At 42.4% G+C, this 19,582-nt stretch overlaps 1 protein-coding gene across 5 annotated transcripts in view; it reads left to right on the forward strand.

Moving 5' to 3' along the window:
- Positions 1-19,582, forward strand: part of PKHD1 (PKHD1 ciliary IPT domain containing fibrocystin/polyductin) — a 237,704-nt gene that overhangs the window by 85,183 nt on the left and 132,939 nt on the right. For all 5 annotated transcript variants that reach the window (XM_058835020.1, XM_058835023.1, XM_058835022.1 and 2 more), the window contains exons 37-39: positions 3,436-3,648; positions 16,893-17,100; positions 18,276-18,421. In XM_058835020.1, the coding sequence (XP_058691003.1) occupies positions 3,436-3,648; positions 16,893-17,100; positions 18,276-18,421 (567 nt within the window). The remainder of the gene's footprint in view (positions 1-3,435; positions 3,649-16,892; positions 17,101-18,275; positions 18,422-19,582) is intronic.

Raw genomic sequence — 19,582 nt, forward strand, 5'->3', positions numbered from 1 at the left:
CTCCTAAAGACTGAGCACCATTTGGATTTGTCCTGGGAGGTTTTCAGAAGCTTTGCAAAGATCCAGGGGACAACAGCTTTGTGGAGTGACCATGGGTGTAGCTGATCTGCCCCTTTCCCAGGGTTAAATTTTGTGTCTGACTGCTGCTTCTAAGAGAAAACAAAAGCGTCACATACAGCAAATCCCACACTCATAGAATGGTTTGTTTGGAAGGAATTTTAAAAACCATCTTGTTCCAACCCCCCTGCTGTGGACTGGACACCTTAAACTAGACCAGGGTGCTTAAAGCCCCATCCAAGCTGGCCTTGAACAATTCCAGGGATCCAGGGGCAGCCACAGCTTCTCTGGACAACCTGTTCTAATTTCTCACCACTCTCACAGGGAAGAATTCTTTCCTAAAATAAGGGCTTCTCTTGTTCATGTTGCACCAGGGGAGGTTTAAATTGGGTATTAGGAAGAATTCCATTACTGAAAGAAAGGTCAAGAAGTGTAACAGGCTTCTCAAGACATCCCTGGAAGTGTTCAAAAGATGTGTGGACCTGATGCTTGGAGACATGGTTCAGTGGTGGACCTGTCAGTGCTGAGTTAATGGTTGGGCTCTGTGATCTTACAATCTTAGAGGTCTTTTCCAACCTCAGTGACTCTGATTTCTCTCTGGAATGGTCAAAATTTCAGGCCAGGTGTTCACAGACCCTGCTGGAATTCCTGCTGCTCCTGGGATGTGGTGGGTCTGTTGCTTGTACATGCACACAGAGCAGTCAGCAGCATCCAAGCTTCTCAGACACTCAGAAATCCACAAAAGAGATGGAAAATCTTTGATCAATAGCTTGAAAATTTGGAATGGGAAATATGTGACTGAAACTTGGGAAATCATGTATGAGACAGAATTGTGATTTTGCAATCAAAGGATAGGACAACTGTCTACCAGCCCTCCTGGTTCAGTGGTACAGCATGGCAGCAATTAAAATACTCATTAAAAATTGTATGAAGAGAAGTGGAAATAGAAATGACTGTATTTCACTGAGAACAGAGCATAAGAAGTCAATAAAGACCTTAGGGAAGATGTCTTTTTTTATGTTAGGAGTGAAATAAATCACAGTGATTTACAGTTCCATTTATAGATTGTGGTGATAAAATTATTAACACTGCTGCTATAAGGCAAAAGTATTTAATAAATATTTCTTTTCTCAGTATGGGAAGGAACAGAATGGTAAATTACATCACAAGAGGAAGATGGACCAGCAGTCCATTTATTGCCAAATAATGTTAATAGAATGAAAACATGGAATATTCTTTCAGAATACATTCTTAAAATCAGCAGGTCCAGTCTCATTCAAGAGCTTTAAAACTGCTGCTGTAGTCAGATATCTTGTGTTGTTTTACATGAAACAAGCTGAAATTTGTTCTGGTTCATCACAATCCATGCAGTATAATTTGCAAAAACTCTATGCAAAGGCTCAACACTAATACATTTGCATATAGAAAAGTATGTCTAGGGAAAGGGACAATTTACACATAGAAGAGTTGGTGTTTGTGAGAAAAACCTGTGGTTCCCAGTGATTATAAGAAAGAAAATGTGTGATTTATCTCTTTCTTCTATTAAGCATATTCTGTAAAAAGTTATGTAAAAATCTGGGGAAAGCAATGAAATCTGGAAGGAAAATATTTAATGGGTGGTCCCTGTTCAAATACTGCTTTTTTAATAAGCCTAAGAAATGAGGACTAAGTCATAAGACTTTGTTATATGCTCAAGAAATCAATGAAACAAGGAAAGCCCCTCCATGTGGGAATAAAAAAGGAAATCAGGATAAGCAGAATATGAGCAATGATGAGCAATGATCAAGATAGTACTTAATCTGCTTTTATATTAGAAGTTTTCTCTTTTTTTTTTTTTTTTTTCTTTTTGTCTAAATACTGCAATTAACCCAGATGTCTGATCTCCCTTCTTGCTAAGGATTGGTAGTGTTATCATGGAATCATGGAATGGTTTGGGTTGGAAGGGACCTTAAAAATCATCTGAAGATCTTGTTCCACCCCCTGCCACAGGCACAGACACTTTCCACTATCCCACATTGCTCCAAGCCCCATCCAGCCTGGTCTTTAGCACTTTCTGAGTGGAGCAGCCACAGCTTGGCTGGGAAACCTGTGCCAGGACCTCCCCACCCTCAGAGGGAAGAATTTGTGAGGCAGGAGAGCCCACTGGGTGGTAGGTAGAGAGACCACCCTTAAAAACCTGCTTCCATCAGTAGCAAACTGGCCATGGAGAGCTGGTGCAGTTGTCAGCTACTTCACACAAACCCAGCATGGCAAACCCTTTGAAACAGGTGTGAAGGTTCCAGACTTTGGGAATTTCCCTCCTCTCTCCTGGGAAACACTGGATTGCCCTAGGAAGGCATGTCCCATGTGCAGTGTGACACAAGGAATGAGAGCCCACTGTGTCCACATCCATTATGAGGAAAGTGACAGCGTCCTTCACAGGAGAGGAAATATGAAAGGAGGTATGGAATAAACCATCCTGAGGTGACAGACTGGGATTTCCAGCTCACGAGAACAAGGGAGGCATTTGACAGAACTGAAGAGCTTGAGTAAAAAAAAAAAAAGGTGGGAATGGTTTTTCATGCACTGTGCATTTCACCCACAGAATTCATTGCTTCAAGAAGTTGTTGAGACCCAATATCGCAAGGATTTCAAAGACCAGTTCTTTATTACTGGCAAATCTTATCCAGTTATACTAATAACTGTGTGTGTGATTCTCTGTGTAATAGTCAGTAGGAGGAAAATGTTGGCAAGGAGTGGAAACATGCTTTGAGGTGAAGCTAACCTCTAATTAGGGATTAAAATTAGGTTTTTATGGGATGGGGAGATCAACCCACAGCCAGCTAAGAGGGGGATGTGTCTCACACTGTATTTGGAAGCATCTGGTTTTGAACAACAGCTGGAAGAATCTGCAGGAATAAATCAACCACTGATCTAAACAAGTTGCCAGTTCTTATGTTCCAAAGCAGTTTTCCTCTCCCCTCTGCCAGTCACAAGTAGTTTGTAATCTAAAAAGTAACATAATACAAATTAAGTAGGAATATCCCTTTTCAACATTAAGTGACTTAGTCAGTTAGAACTGGGATTTTCCAAACACAGCTTCCTTCAGCTGTGGTTGGCGTGTCTTCCCAGGCTGACTGGCCTTGCTCAAGTTTAGGAATGCAGACTGTTGTAGAATCAAAAAATGGACTGGATTAACCAGATCTGTAAAGTGTTGATAAATCCATACAGAGAAATAAAGAACAAGGTGGAAATTTCACAGAATGCAATAACATTTTAGACTTAATTTCATAATTTTATTGCAAATCCCTTTGTTTACCTGCCTCTTACAGTTCCTTTGACTGTGAGAGAATGACTGAGTGAATACATGATTGTATTTTGTTCTTCTCTTGTCTTCAGGTGGCAAACTGCTGTTTACTGGACCAGGACCTGTAGAGCTGCATGCTCATTACATCCTGGTGTCTGATGGAGGAGAGCTCCGGGTGGGATCCTCTGAGGCCCCTTTCCATCACAAAGCACACATCTTTCTCTATGGAAGCCTCCATTCTCCACCTTTATTTCCATATGGAGTCAAATTCCTGGCAGTGAGGAATGGGACCCTTTCCATTCATGGTGAGTACATTTCTTTTGTTGTCAAAAGCAAAGGAGAAATGAATAACAGAAAAAACACCCCAAAGAAAATATCAAAAAATGTTTTTGGAAGAAAAATAAATTATCAAAACTTTGGTCATGATTCTCATAGAATGCACTGGGTTTAAAGAGACCTTAAAGGCCATCTAGTTCCAGCCCCCTGCCATGGGCAGGGACACCTTCCACTATCCCAGTTTGCTCCAAGGCTCATCCAGCCTGGCCTTGGACACTTCCAGGGATCCAGGGGCAGCCACAGCTTCTCTGGGCACCCTGTGCTAGGGCCTCACCACCCTCCCAGGGAACAATTCCTTCCTAATATCCCATCCAGCCCTTCCCTCTGGCAGTGGGAAGCCATTCCCTGTGTCCTGTCCCTCCATCCCTTGTCCCCAGTCCCTCTCCAGCTCTCCTGGAGCCCCTTTAGGCCCTGGAAGGGGCTCTGAGCTCTCCCTGGATCCTTCTCTTCTCCAGGTGAGCACCCCCAGCTCTCCCATCCTGGCTCCAGAGCAGAGGGGCTCCAGCCCCATCTTCATGGCCTCCTCTGGACCCATTCCAACAACTCCACAACATTCTTATCTTGTGGCATAGGAGAATTTAGATATGGAGCTTTTCTTGAAGACTATGAAATATGGGTATAAAATGGCCATTTCTTGGTGCAGGAGTTTGGACTGTGGAATTTAAATCCAAACTCAGCATGATTCAGAACATTGGTGCAACGCACATTTCTCAAGCTTTTCTCTACTGGGCTGTTTTTAAAAGCTCTAAATCTCAGAGAGGAGGAGAAAAAGAAAAAGAAAAAGAGAAATAAAAACCATCTAAATGTCTCATCTCCCTTCCTCCTCTTTGTGTGTTGACAACTTTCCTGTTGGGAGGCGTTCGCACCCTCCAGCAGGTCTTGAACTTCCACCCTGTGCCCTACAGGAAATGTTGCTGTCTGAGCACAGGGACCTGTGGCTCTCGGTCAGAAATGATGTCAGGCACCGGGGGCACCATCTGAGCACAGGCAGGGAGTGATTTGTGCCTCTGTGCCATCATCCTGCCAGCTCACAGGAGCTGAGCAAGGTCAGGAGAGGTCGGCTTTGGAGGGGAGTCAGTGAACAGAGGCTTTTCTGACTCAGGAGAGACGAGCAGGGCCTGGGGAAGGAGCTCCTGGCAGGGGCAGGAGAGGTGGGGCTGTACCTCAGCACCGTGCCATGTGCTCTTGACCCCTTCATTGAGACACAGCAAGGCTCAATTATTTACTGCCTGTAAAAGGCTTCAATAATTTCAGTAAAATGGTTTTGCAGAGTGTTTCTAGCCCATTTCCTGGAAGATCTCTGTGAAGGAGGACTATTAGAGCATCTTGGCTGAATCGACTGTTACTGGCCATTGAGTTTCACACAGTTATCCCAGCCCTGAGCTCAGTAATTCCCGTTAGATTAAAGCTTGCCTTCCAGAAAGGCTTGGTCTTTGAGGATGTCAAGGGAGACAGAAACCAGCTTTTTCCTTAAAGGCTTTTTCCAGGGGATTAATTTGGTTAATAATCCTTTATTTTGTTGTTTTCTTTTTAAAGAAAAGTATTGAGATTTGAATTTGCCCCATAAAAGACTTTTCTGCTTCACTTTCTGAGTCTTCTGCCACTTTAAAGTGTCCTTCTATTCTTGTTTTGACCCCTGTAAGCCAGGATTTTTTCCTTAGATTGTCAGCATTTTACAGCATGAGCCTTCACTTTTCCATGCTTTTTTGTTTTCTAGCAATGTAGGAAAAGCCAGTAGCAACTCCTGGCAGCTGTGCCCCCTGAGCTGCTTCTGCTTTCCATTCCAAGCCTACATCAACTCTGCCTTGGTGACTCCATCACCCACAAAACTGAAGACAAACAGGGCAGAGCACATTTTGCAGTCTGACCTTGACAATGGGGACACAGGCATCCACATCAGTACCTTTGAGTCTTTTCTCAATGATAATTTATCCATTTTACTCAGTGCCATAGTTCTAAGTGAGTCTTCATTCCCCAGAAAGACAAGAGGATGAGGTCTGCAATCCAAGTATTACCTGGATGGAGACACAGAGTCAAAAGGGGCTTGACCCTTAGTGGAAAAAAACTTATGGTTTCAATTTTTTATAAATTATTGGATTATTGAAAAGCTCGTGTCAGAAGAGACATTAAAGACCATTTAGTCCACCCCCATTCCATGGGCATTCCACTCTCCCAGGTTGCTCAGGGTCTCATCCAAACTGTCCTTGGACACTTCCAGGGTGGGGCAGCTCCACCTTCTCTGGGCACCCTGTGCCAGGGCCTCACCACCCTCACGGGGAAGAAATTCTTCCCAATATCCCATCTAACTCTGCCCTCTGTCAGTTTGAAACCATTTTCCTGGTCCTGTCCCTCCAGACCCTTGTCCAAAGTACCCCTCCTGCTCTCCTGGAGCCTTTTTAGGCACTGGAAGTGGGTCTGAGGTCTCCCTGGATCCTTCTCTTCTTCAGGCTGAACAACACCACTTTTATTATTTTATTATTATTCAAAACCAATTCTTACTCAAGAATTACCAATTTCTTATTCAACAGATCCAGAGTAGCTATGAAGTCACTTTTAAGCTCTGCAAACACGCAGCCCCAGTGCATGGCTGCAATTATTGTTCATTCAAACCATATAATCCGCAATTTAACATCGAAGCGGTGGAAGCCTGCTAGAAAACATGACAGAAAGTAGTGGGGTCTTTTACTGGGTTCATATTGCTTACAGGGAAAAAAAGAATCTGCTTTTCTGTCTTCAATTTAGCATCAGTCTGGTCTGTGGTATAGAGCAAATTGTGGAGCATGACAGCCCCTTTCATATATATATTTATATGTGTGAAGGAAGCTGACATGCTCTGCAATACACATTTGTGAGATACATTTATATACACAAGTATATATGTTATCTCAGATCAAAATCATTAAATAAGCAGGTTTCCAAATTCTTGGCTGTCTTGGCAAAGACAGGACCGAGCACATTTTAATTCCTTTTCTCTTTCGGGCTGGGAATGTTGGGGGGATGCTCTGCAGCTCTGGTTGAGTTGAGATTGTTTAGTAAGCGCTGTCAGCTCCTCACTTTGATATGTTAATATGACTAAGGGTTTCCCACAATTCCCTCATGAGTGGCAGTCCTTTGCTCTGGTAGTTGTAGCAGACTGGGAAATTTCAGCGTTGCCTTTGGCTTTAGCCAACTCCCCTGCCAGTCAGAGCGTGCCACCCATAAACTGCCTGTCAATCACCCGTCACTTTGAGAGGGGCTTGCAGTCAGCCAGGGCAACTCGACTTTTTGACAATGTAATTATGGCCCTTGCATCTGCAGTAGGGGCCTGAGTGGGGCTGAGAGTTTTATTGATTGTTCAGAAGGGAAATTTATCACTGTCTCCAGCTCCATTCGCGCTCTATTCCCTGAGAAACTCTCCTGACAAGCTTCGGGAGAGAAGTTCAGCGTGGTGGCCTTGGCTGTTCTTGTGCCTTTGTCCTTCCCAGGGAAACTGGAGAAACCAGTTTTTGTTCTGGATATTGAGTGGGGCAGGAACTGGGTGCAGAGTGGGGATGCTGCATCAGAACAAAGAACACCCAGCCTGTCCTTGTGACAGCTGATCTTGTGGTCCTAACACTCTTATCACGGAATCCCAAAATGGTTTGGGTTGGAAGAGATCTTGAAAATCATCCAGTTCCACCCCCTGCCATGAACAAGGACACCTCCCACTCTCCCAGGTTTCTCCAAGCCCCATCCAGCCTGGCCTTGGACACTTCCAGGGATCCAGGGGCAGCCACAGCTCCTCTGGGCACCCTGTGCCAGGGCCTCCCCACCCTCATAGGGAAAAGTTTCTTCCCCATATCCCATCTAAATCCACCCTCCTTCAGCTAAAGATTATTCTTGTTCTGTCCTTCCAGGCCCTTGTTTAAAGTCCCTCTCCAGCTCTCCTGGAGCCCCTATAGGCACTGGAAGGGGCTCTAAGTTCTCCCTAGAGCTTTCTCTTCTCAAGAACCCCCTCAGCTCTCCCAGCCTGGCTCCAGAGCAGAGATATTGCCACACACTGAAAAAAATTTAAAGGTCTTTTCCATTTTTAACAGTCCTGAGTAGGTGATCTCATTATTCCATTGTGTCCTCTTGAAACAAACTGTGTCTCTTCCCATAAAAGACCAGCAGTTGTGTCTGGCATTTATCTAAAACTTTGTGTCAGCACTCTGGTGGGAAAGAATATGAGCTGTGAGCAATCTATTCTAGTGGAAGATGTCCCTCCCATGGCAGGGGGGTGGAACTGAATGATTTTTAAGGTCTCTTCCAACACAAAACCTCCTGTGATTCTGTGAGCCTGTCCCTGAATTTTGAGTAATAATATGTATCCCCTCATATGAAAGATTTTATGAAAGATGAAAGATTTTACACTTGTCCAAACTATGAAAGGTGTGTGGTAAATAAAAAACAATGTCCTGAGAATTTTGGTTTATTAACTTATTTATTTAGAACCAAGATAATTCAAACAGAGATGTCAGCAGTCACTTCAATGCTCTAAAATCATGGCTAGTCCTGCTACAAAGAATGTCCCTGCATTTGCAATGGAAAAAATTACATTTTAGAGGAAAATCTGCATGACTTATATCCCAGATTTCTCTGCAGCCAAAGCAATCTGATACTTTTTCAGGGTTAGCTCAGGAAAAAAAAAAAGAAAAAAAGTATTTTTTATCAGTTGAACCAATTATTAATTTTAATTGCTTTTAATCAATAATAAAACACAAAATATTTGTGAGCTGTGCACTGTGCTCTACAGAGCCTGTGAATTCCTCCAGAGATCAAACATTTAATCAAATGCCTCTTGCTTTGCCTCCATTAGGCAGTGTTATGTATCTGTGCTGAGCTTGAGATTGAGATCATAGACAACATGAGAGAATTTGTTCTGCTTTACTCACATATTAAAAAGAAAAGCTTCCCAGGGGAAAAAAATAGGGAAAAAAAAATCTGTAGCAGAGGGATTCAAGATAGGGTGCAGACATCTGTTAGAGAAAAGATGTTTTTTTACTCCACTGAAATGTATCTATTCAGTAAATGTTATTTTTCACTACCTGAAATTCCTGATTTCCTGAGCTTGCATCCATGGGTTGGTTTTCCTTAGGTGCCAGCTATTCTGTGTGGGGGTTGCAGGAGTCTTTTTGCCTCCTGTGACAGTGTTTTTCCTTTCCAAGACCTTGACTCTAACATGATGCATTAAAGCAGATGGCTCTGGAACAGAAGGCTGAGCTGCCTTGAATCCCCTCGTGTTCACCAGGGGTAAGAAACTGCACTTAGGCACTTCCCATGGAGTAACTAATGTACAATGACTTGTGCCTTCACTTTCTTATTCACAAATATAAGATGACCATTAGATTTTAAAGACCTAGCAGATGGGGGACAAAAAAAAAGAGCTGGGTTCAGGGAAAGCTGCTGTGTCTTTCACAGTTTGCCCTTCTTTCTAACAGAAATGCATCTACTATCTTTGATTTAAGTTTAAATCAGTTGATTTGTTGGTGCTGATCTTAATAAGAAAAAACATGCTGCAAAGGGGATAGAGAGATGGATGCTAATATATATTATATAATAAAGATAAATATAATATAGGTAGTAAAGAGAATAATGCAATATAATACACTATACACTGGAATAGAATAGAATAGAATAGAATAGAATAGAATAGAATAGAATAGAATAGAATAGAATAGAATAGAATAGAATAGAATAGAATAGAATAGAATAGAATAGAATAGAATAGAATAGAATAGAATAGAATAGAATAGAATAGAATAGAATAGAATATATAAATAGACCATAACTAATATATTACCTCGTGATTCCTGACAGGGTGCAGGTCTGTGGGTTGTTACAAATGTGGAGGCATATTATATATGAAATAATTTCCTCCTTCAAGCTTACAAATATAACATCAAAATGTTGCTTCCAGTTCTGGTGCCAACAAAGCCCAGGTTGTTGGCTGGAGGAAGAGAACACCCAGCAGCAAATTCAGGGTTAATTTAGACCCTAAACAGGAGAAAGGCTGAAAAGTTTGGGCTTTCTGGGGAGGTGGTGGAGGTGTTCAAGATACAACTGGACATGGCACTCAGTGCTCCTGTTTATTTGACAAGGCAGGGATTGGTCACAGGTTGGATTCAGCTTTGGAGGTCTTTTCCAGCCTGAGTGATTCTGTGATTCTGTGAAGTTTGGCAAACTGAGAGATCTGCACCCGGGCCTGGCTTCCCAAAGAGCTGCAGGCTGAGCCTGTCAGGGACCCTCCCTTTGGGCTCACCCTCACTTTTCCTCTCTTCCATCACATTTTGGGGATGCAGGAAGCTGATCTTAGCCTGGCAATGGTTGTGCTGCCCACATTCCCACTCCTGCAGGGAGGTGTTCCCTGTCTCGTCCCACAGCAGCACTGGAGATGAACTGGCAGTGGCACAAAGTGTCACCATCAGTCTGCAGCTCCCTGCAGGACCCCTGTCCTTGGCTGCCAGGGCTGCAGCTCTTTGCTCCTGGGCTCTGTCTAAAGGCCTTTTCCTCCATGGCATCTCTGGCTGTGAGCTCGTCCCAGGTGTGGAGTGTGGATTTTGGTTTATGCAATGACATTACAGGAATATCTTTCCCCTTGTTTTCGGGACTCATGTGACTTAGCAAAGTGACTCCAGGATCTCTGATTAAAGGGAATGTTTGGAAATTTGTGCTTTTAAGGGACAGCATGCAGGGAAAGGTACATTTTCTGCAATGTAAATTGTCAGAAATATGCAACAATGAGAGTTTCTATAGATCTGTTTAATCACAAAGCCCTTCCCACCCTCAGCAAGATCCTGATCATCAATAGGATGATTTGTGTTGGAAGGGTCCTTAAACCCATTTCATTCCAAAACCCTTCCATGGCAGGGACATTTTCCACCAGATCAAGTTGCTCCAAGCTCCATCCAACCTCACCTGGAACACTTCCAGGAAAAGGACATGATAATCCTTGATTTCTCCAGGGTGCTGTTGAGAGATACTGAGGCGGAAATTCTTTAAGTGAAAACTGCAATTTCATGAATAGGAACTTTCAGCAGGACTAAATCACTTTCAAGGATATTTCCTAGTGGAGAAAATACAAATTATTCAGTTTGTCCTCTTGTCCAGATGAGGTCAGATTTTTTATTTTTGATCACTGAGAGAAGATTTGAGATCAGGTTGGACGGGGCTCTGAGCAACCTGATCCTGCTGGTGCTCCTGCTCCTTCAACAGGAGGAGAGGAGCTGGACCAGATCACTTTAGAGGTCCCCTCCAACCCAAACCATTCTCTGATTCCAAACTAGGATTTGAGCCCTCCTAAAATACCCAGTGTGGTCCTGCTGCAGCTTCTTGTCATAGAGCTGATAAACTCTTGTCTGTCCTAAGGGTTTAGGAGCAGTTATAAATCAGGAAGGACTTTCTGTTCCACCTCGGGGTGGGGATGAAGAGCTGAGTGCAGTGGCTGTGGCAGGAGGTGGCAGGAAAGCTGCTCTGCATCTCCCCAGGAGCTGCCCACACACAGCAGTGAGTCCTGCAGAACTGCACGGGGGTGGGAAGGCAGCTCCCAGCTTCAGGCAGAGATTTCCCTGTCTTTCTAAGATGTGCAGCTGGTAAAAAAAAAACAACAACAAAAAAACCCCCTAACAAACTCCTCTCGCTGCAAAATAAGCTAAAACATGCAAATGCTTAGGGAATATACCTAGGACTGGAATTAACAGAGAGCAAAAATAGCTGGAAATGTTCAAGTCCAGAGGGTTGATAGCTCACAGTTCAAGCAAATGTTTTTTAACACATTTGAAAATATAGCAAAGCAGCTTTTAGTCTTCTTTTTTGATTCCCTACCCTTTATGGCCAGTGACTGGACTAGTCACTGCAAGATCTGAGATAACTGTGACATTTCAAAAAAAAATTATAAAATCTAGGTTCATAAAATATTTTTCCTAGTCCTTAATTAAGGATCTGTCACTTGAAGATCCATTTGGTCACAGAGAGCTGTAGCAGCACATCTATGTGCTATCCTGACTAAAGAGGATTTCTGGAAAAGATTTTCTCTTCCTTTTCACTTAAAGAATTTTATCCATTATTCTTTTTATGGTTTGTTTTATTAACTGAAGCAACATCTTTGTCATGGATCTAAAAACATATTTTAAAAAACTCATCTTTTTCCTGAAGCACCAGTTTCCAATGGCTGTACTGCCAGTTATCACTTGGAAATTCGAAAATGTTAGGAATGGCCAAGCTAAGTTTGGTTAGGAAGTGCATTTTGGGCCAGGAAAGGGGAATAATAATAAAGGAGTATGACAAAGGAGAGGAAACTATATTCCCAAAATAGTCTGACACCTGAAATTCTGCAGGAAAATGTGTTGTATTTTATTACCAGAGACAATCATAGAGTCACAGAATGGTTGGGGCTGGAAGAGACCTTAAAGGACTTCCAGTTTCAACTCCCTACCATAGGTGGGAGGTTTTTTATATTCTTTAAAAAAATGAAAACAGTTATAATCCATTGAATTATATTATTATATTATTAACTTTTCTTGAAAAGTTTTTGCAGGGGAGGGTATTGTGTTTTGGTTTTTTTTTTTGTTTTGTTTTGTTTGTTTTTTTTTGTTGGTTTTTTTTTTTTTTTTGTAGTGGGGGTAGGAAAGCAGCTTTCTTTTCACTTTGTTCCTGGAAATTGAAAGCTCTTATTCCCATTTACACTAAAGATTTACAGTATAGCTACAACAGATTGACAGATTATCTGCAGTGTAATTTGTACATTCCCAGTAAGTAGATTTTGTGTCTGAGCCCTGCAGTTCCCATAAATTCCTTTTGTGGAATAAAGGGATCTCATTATCTCAACTTTAAAACGCCAATAAACAGTCAGAAGGGGTAAAAGAGCTTTACAGTTTGTCAACACCGCAAACAACTGTGTGTTCACAAGTGAGTTAATTAATTTGTGGTAAATAGGAGCAAAGATGAGATTCAGCAGGGTCCTGGGCATCAGAGAAGGGTTCAAAGCCTGCTGCCCCATGACAAATAAGGAAGTTTTTAAAAAACATTTGAACAGCTTTTGGGAGGAAGACCAACAGACCCATGGCAGGCTTAGGATGGAATCAGTTCTCTTAAAACCCATTAGAAGATTCCTTTTGTACCAACAGTGCTGTGAGTAAACCCTGTTCTCCATCCCTGCCTGACTCTGGATGTGACTCACACTGCTTGCTGTCAGGCTTGGTTAGGAGGTTCCCAGGGTGTCTAAAGTTAGGTAACAACATCTACTCCAAAAAGTCTGGTTTTCAGGTCAGGGACATCTGTTTTCTATGAAAGGAACTTTTCATCTTGTCACATAAACTCTTAGAGTCCCATAGATTTAAGGTGGAATTCATGTAACCAAATAGAAATGTATGAAAGGCAGAAGTTCCTTTCAGCAGGAAGAGAAGTGGGGAGGCTGTGATTGTTGAAGGCTGAAGACAGACTGGAATTTAATGGATCAGTCTCAGTTAAAAGGAGAGTAATTTTCTGGAAAGTTGTTCCCTGGAGAGGGGGACTGGTAATAAACAGTAACCAAGATATCAGCACCTCCTGCTGTCCTGGCAGAGAGCTGGGGGTGACTCAGGTGACACCTTCCACTATCCCAGGTTGCTCCAAGCCCTGTCCAACCTGTTCTTGGACACTTCCAGAGAAGGGGCAGCCACAGCTTCTCTGGGCAACCTGTGCAGGGCCTCCCCACCCTCTGACTTGAGAATTTCTTCCTAACATCCAATCTAAATCGCTCCTCTCATGGTTTAAAGCCATTTCTTTTAGTCCATCTGTAGCTGTTGGTATCCTAACACTGCTTAGGACTGGGTGAAACCATATAGATAAGTGAAATATCATCCCACATAGATTTATGAAATGTTTTGTGTTGAAAGCCATAAGAAATAAAACTTATGTTGCTTTTTCTCAAGAGTGGCATTGTACAAATCAGAATTGTCTCAGTCTTAATAATTTTATCAGGCCCATACAAGACTGCAACTTCACATTAGGCTTCTAACAGAATGCATAACCAGAGTCCTGATGCCAAGATGTTCATGATTTTAAGATCTGTGATTAATTCATTTGGAATTAATTTTCAAGTCCCTTGCATTTCTAGACTGCACCATTTTGCTCTGCTCCATATTTAAAGATGTTCTGTTAAGTCATTTAGTAAAGTGTTTTAGTAAAGTGTTCAATTCTTGAATTGCCTGAAACAGCTTTTTTTGTCTGAAGGCTCTGTCCTGTACCTTTGACATAAAGTCACTTCTGCTTTAGTTTTCAAGATGTGGGTTTGTTGGTTTTTTTCCAACTCGTGGTTAGTTAATTATTAAAAATGAGTTCAATAATTGAGGAGTTATACAGATTCATCTATTTTTCAGCATTTGGAGCGTTTCTCCTCGCAGTACATTTTGGGGGATGAAATAATTTAAATACACCACAGCTGTTGGTCTTTTAAACATTTTCCCCTCAAACAGGTAATTTATTTACCTGTTGCACAGCCCAAAACCAGGCATTGAAGGTTATTTTATGAACTTTGCATGTTTTATCCAAACTAGAGTTTGTTTTCAAGAGGAATATATTATAATTAGGGCAAAGAAGCTTCAGTTATGGTCCCTCATTGACACCAGAAAGGTGTCGCTGACCATATCTTGTGTGTTATTTGTGCTGCTGGAAATAGAGGAGACTCTGACCTGGAGGTGTTGTATGTGGGAATATAAATGGGAAGAAAGGAAATGGACAAATGTGTTGCTTAGGGACATGGTTTGGTGGTAGACATGGAAGAGCTGAGTTAATGGTTGGACCTGATGGTCTCACAGGTCCTTTTTAAATTTGAATGATTTTATGATTCTAGGAAAGTGGAATCTACTAGACCTGTTTGGTTGGTTGGTTGGTTTGGTATTCCCTAACAAAAATATACTGAACCATTGGAAAGTGGAAGTAAATTTTGAACATGCAGAAAAATATCCCACCCCACCTAGATCAGATGCAACAAACTGTGGAATGGGAGACAGGTAGCTGAACACAGTAAGAGGTGAAAACAAGAAAAAGGAAATAAAGGAAATGAAGGAATGCTTGGATGCCTTGAATATATTCTTTTAGAAGAAAAAGACACAAAAAATTGAGAACATTTTCCTTAAAAAAATTTGAGTCAGAGATTGAAAAAAAACCTGAAAAAAGCCTTTTCCTTTGGAGCATGTTTTGAATGCAGAATGGTGTTTCCCACTCCTTAGTGACAAGAGCTGCTGCCCAGCAGTGCTGCTGTAGAGTGTGTGTGACAGATGAACTCCACAGGGGTCACTTGTGTGTCTGGACACAGATGCACGAGAACACACATTAACACAGGCACACAAATCAACACTGTAAACAAAATGTCCAGAGCTGGAGAGAGATTGTGCTGTGCTCCACATGCAGATGGCTGCTGGCAGTTGTTGGCTTTTATGTTTTACTCTAGAAATCCATGAGAATGGCTCAGTGGAAGAAGGTAAATGAGTAAAGATGAAGACAGTGCTGCTGGTAAAAGGATGCACATAGGATGATCTTAAGAGGGGTTTTGGAGTTGTTCTGAGGATGTGGTCTTTGATGTCTGTGCCTGTGAAGGGTGGAAGGTGGGTTTTGGCTATGCCTGCATTAGAAAACAGTGTGGCCCTATAGAAGCAGAACTGTGGGGTCAGTGATGAATGTGCTGAGGGTACAGGGTCCACATGTTCTGGGGGATACTACAGAGTCATTCCAGTCTGGATCCCTTGGCATCTACAGTGTCCTGTGTGTCCGACTGCATTTCAGCTTCTGGATTGGCTTCACAGAGTCCCAGCATGGGTCAGGCTGGAAGGAAGCACACCTGGTCCAACCTGCCTGCTCCAGCAGGGCCATCCCAGAGCACAGGGATTGTGTCCAGACAGCTCTGGAATATCCCCAGTGAGGAGACTCCACTCCCTCTCTGGACAATCTGCTCAGGGCTCGGTCACTGCACTGGGAAGTTCTTCCTCCTGTTCAGGTGGAACTTGCTGGGATCAATCCCTGCCCGTTCCTCTGGTGCCATTGCTGGATCCCCATGGAGCAGAGCCTGGGCCCTGCTCTGAGCCCTCCCTGCTCACAGGGACACCCAGGGATGAGGTCCCCTCTCAGCTGGGGCTCCCCTCGAGGCTGAACAGCCCCAGCCCCCTCAGCCTTTCCTGGGCAGGGAGATGCTCCAGTCCCTCCATCATCTTTGTCACTGGGCACTGGACCCATTCCAGGAGCTCCAGGTCTCTCTTGTCCTGAGGAGCCCAGAACTGGACCCAGCACTCCAGATGTGCCTCAAAGGGCAGAGCTGAACAGGAGGAGATCTGTTTGATTCCTTCCAAAACCGTTTGTAACATGAACTGAAATACCTTAAATGAAGGATGTCTGGGAGATTTTCGTAACTAGAAGTGGAGAAATTTCGAGTTTGATTTAAGAAAATGTAATAACACAGAAGTACCTCAGGTTTAGATGCCCGTCATTGTCACACAGAGCAGGTACTCACATATACTTCAAGATAAAAGAGTATAAAGATTTGATTCTTCTGTGATTCTGCTGTGAATTCATTGTCTTGGAGGTGCTGCTTCTTATTTCCATCTTCATTAAGGAAATAGTTGGGTCACTAGAATATAAATAATGAAGACACTGGAGTATAAGGAGAGAGAAAGTGAAACAGGATATGGACAGAGAAGTTTGCTTAATTTGAAAATGATTTATTGGGTGCAACCTCTACACTCAGTGATTTCTGCTATTATTACTTTCCTGCAGTGTGACCAGGGAGGACAGTAACTTGCTGTGGGCTACAGGTAAATGATGGAGGAGGGAAGGAAGCAAGGGAGGGAAGGAAAAGTATTCTAAAAGTGGGTGTGTGATGCACACGCTCTCCCCTGATGGTGTTCAGTGTTGGACCTCACTGGACCAATCTGTTCCAAAGCCTGAGAGGGATAAGGAAATGTCAAAAGTTAAAGCAAACTTCGTTAAGTGAAGAAAGGAGTGTTACAGGGCAGGATTTTTCATTGTTGGGGCTTGTTATACACAGGTTTCATAGAATCATTGAATTATTGAAAGGTTTTTCTTGGAAGGAGCCTTAAAAACCAGCTCATTTTGACCCCTGTGATTGGCAGGGACACCTCCCTTGTCCAACCCAGCATTGAATCAGGAGCATGCTGCTACTCTTTGTTTGTTTGTTTCAAGTTGAGTGTCTTGCTTTTCAACTTTTTTTGCTTGTTCTTTTCAGGCTGGATGCCCAAAGTAGTTTTCACACACTTGAAATCATCAGCTAACGCTAGTGACACACGATTAGTGCTCCAGGAACCTGTTGATTGGCAACCTGGTGATGAAATCCTGGTGGGAAGTTCAGGCCTTGGAGATGCAGAGCAGCAGGAGGAAGTGGCTGTTATCCAGTCTGTGAACAGCACGGAGCTGCACCTTAGATCACCCCTCAGGTATCCTTTTGGGAGCCAAGGAGATCTTTATAGAGCAGAGAGCTAAACAAGGAGAAAATTTGATCAAAGTCAGGATTTGCTGTTCCCTGTGGGACATAATAACTATATAAATCCCTTTAACAGAGGTGGCCAGTGATATTTCAGTTCCTCACTCCCCCTAAAGGTAGTAGGTGTTCAATCCTGAATGTTTAAATTCTGTATCACGCCATTGAACTCAGAAAACCTTTGAAGCAGAAAACACTGGTGGCCAGTAAAGTCCAGTGGCACCAGTATAGGAATGACAAAGAAATTTCCTGCATAGTCAATTTCTTGAGAAAGTGCATTTTTTTTTCACAAATGTATGATTTGTGTAAAAAAAAATCCTCTCTTCTTGACTGATTTTCTTAAGTAATAACTCAAAGTGAATTTTTTCACTATGGAAATCTGCTTCCATATTTCCAATGAGTGTTAATTTCACTGCCTTACACCCTCCTCATCTACTGTGCTTGGAGATCTTAAACTGACTGAAAACAACTTCTTATCATCTCCAGTGTTGAAACACATTATCTGTCCAGAGGCAACCTAACTCCAGTGCCCAGGAAGTTTAAGGGTATTATTTCCAGAAATAATTTGGGCTTGAGAAAAAAGGTCCTGATGGTTCACCCAAACATGTTTTGGGAAGAGAATTAAAAAAATTTGAAAGCTGAAATATATTGCTGTAAATATCATAGAAGCATAGACCATCCTAATTTGGAAGGGACCCACAAGGATCATTGAATCCAGTTCTTGGCCCTGCGTAAGGAAATTCCAAAATTTTCACCATGTGCCTGGAAGTGTTGTCCAAGTGTTTCTTAGAGCTCTGGCAACCTTGGAGCTATAACCACTTCCCTGGGGGGCCTGTTCTAGTGCCTAACCATGCTCTGGGTGAAAATCCTTTTCTTATTAACACAACACAATATAATATTATGTACATGATCTAAGGAAGGTTTGAGCACTTGTAAAACAAAAAGATGAAAGCAAACATCAGACAAGGAAAAGCCTGTCTAGCACTGGATGTGCCACTGTCCCATCTGAGAAAAAGACTAAAACCAGCTCTGAATTTGGGAGGTTACGGTCATAAACATAAATAACAAGAAATCATAAATGTAATTCTCTCAGTCTGGCAGGTGCAGATGCTAATTTTTGTCTTTTTTTAGGTACCCCCATAGTGTTGGAGAGGGATGGGGCAATGGCCAAGGTCTGCCTCCAAGTGCTGTGGTGGCACTGATCAGCAGAAGGGTTGTTGTTCAAGGAAATGTCACTCTGGAGAGGATGTCCCACCTCAGGCAATGTGCAAATGCAGGTGAGGAGGTCTCATCTCACAGAAATGTACTGAGGAGGAAAACTGCTCCGTTAAACTCCCATCGTGGCAGCATCACTGTGTATTGGAACTCTTTCTTTCCCAGGATAAGTTTGAGACATTCCAATGCCAGGAAAGAGAGTTTGTCTTTCCAAACATTGTTTGACATTGAAGTGTGAAGTCTTGGGAGTTGAACTGCACTTCATTGTAATATCTCAGATGTATTATTTTCACACTGTTGTTTCAAGCCATCTTGGGAAAGACCCTTTAGTTTTGCCTGAGCCTAAGGGTGTAGAAAAGAAAGTATCTTCTGAAAACATGTTTCAGTGTACATAATATATTAAATTTTTAATTGTGTTTACTATTTAGTCACTTTAAGAAGAAGGAAAAACAAAACAGCTCAACGCTGTTTGTACGCTTTAGTGTAAAATATTGAGAGGTTGTTTAGTGTTTAGGGTTGCCAAGGAAAAAATAACAGGTGATGCATAGTGTATCACTGGTGAAAAAATGTTAAATACATCAGCTCTCCTTTAGTTTCACCTGTATGAAATGCCATGGAGTTTGACAGGTGGATTCCTGATTTACACCATCTCTTCAGGAAGCAGAATCAGACGCAGTGATTATAATGTGAGGAGAGTTATCTGGCTACCCAGGTGTAAGGTTTCCTTTAAAAAAAAAGTGCCTTGGGCTTTCAGACTGTGACACAAGACTTCATTTGATATCCAGCAGCCAGCTGCTTATATTACTCATGGATTTATGGTCCATTTGGTGTGGAACTCATAAATACAGGCTCTGAAATGCACTAACCATTTGAGGTTTTTATTTGCGTTAAAGGATAGGAGGATTTCTCAGAGGAGTCACCAGAAGAGGAGTGAGCAGTGTTTTTTTGTGGTTAATTTACCTTCTTTAAAAGAAAAATGAGCATTACTGGGCATCAGCAGGCAGTGCTGGAATTTGAGATCCCCTCTGCTCTTCCACTGAACAAGCCCAAGTAACACATTCATAGTCTGAATCTCACACCAGTGGAAAGGTCTTTCAGGAATTTTACCCAGCCCTGTGATTGAATTTTTTGTCATAGCATGGAATCCAAGAATGGTTGTGTTGGAAGGGAAGTTAAAGCTCATCTTATTCCACCCTCCTGCCCTGGGCAGGAACACCTTCCAC

This window comes from Poecile atricapillus, chromosome 3 (genome assembly GCF_030490865.1).
Source record: "Poecile atricapillus isolate bPoeAtr1 chromosome 3, bPoeAtr1.hap1, whole genome shotgun sequence".
Classification (NCBI taxonomy): domain Eukaryota; kingdom Metazoa; phylum Chordata; class Aves; order Passeriformes; family Paridae; genus Poecile; species Poecile atricapillus.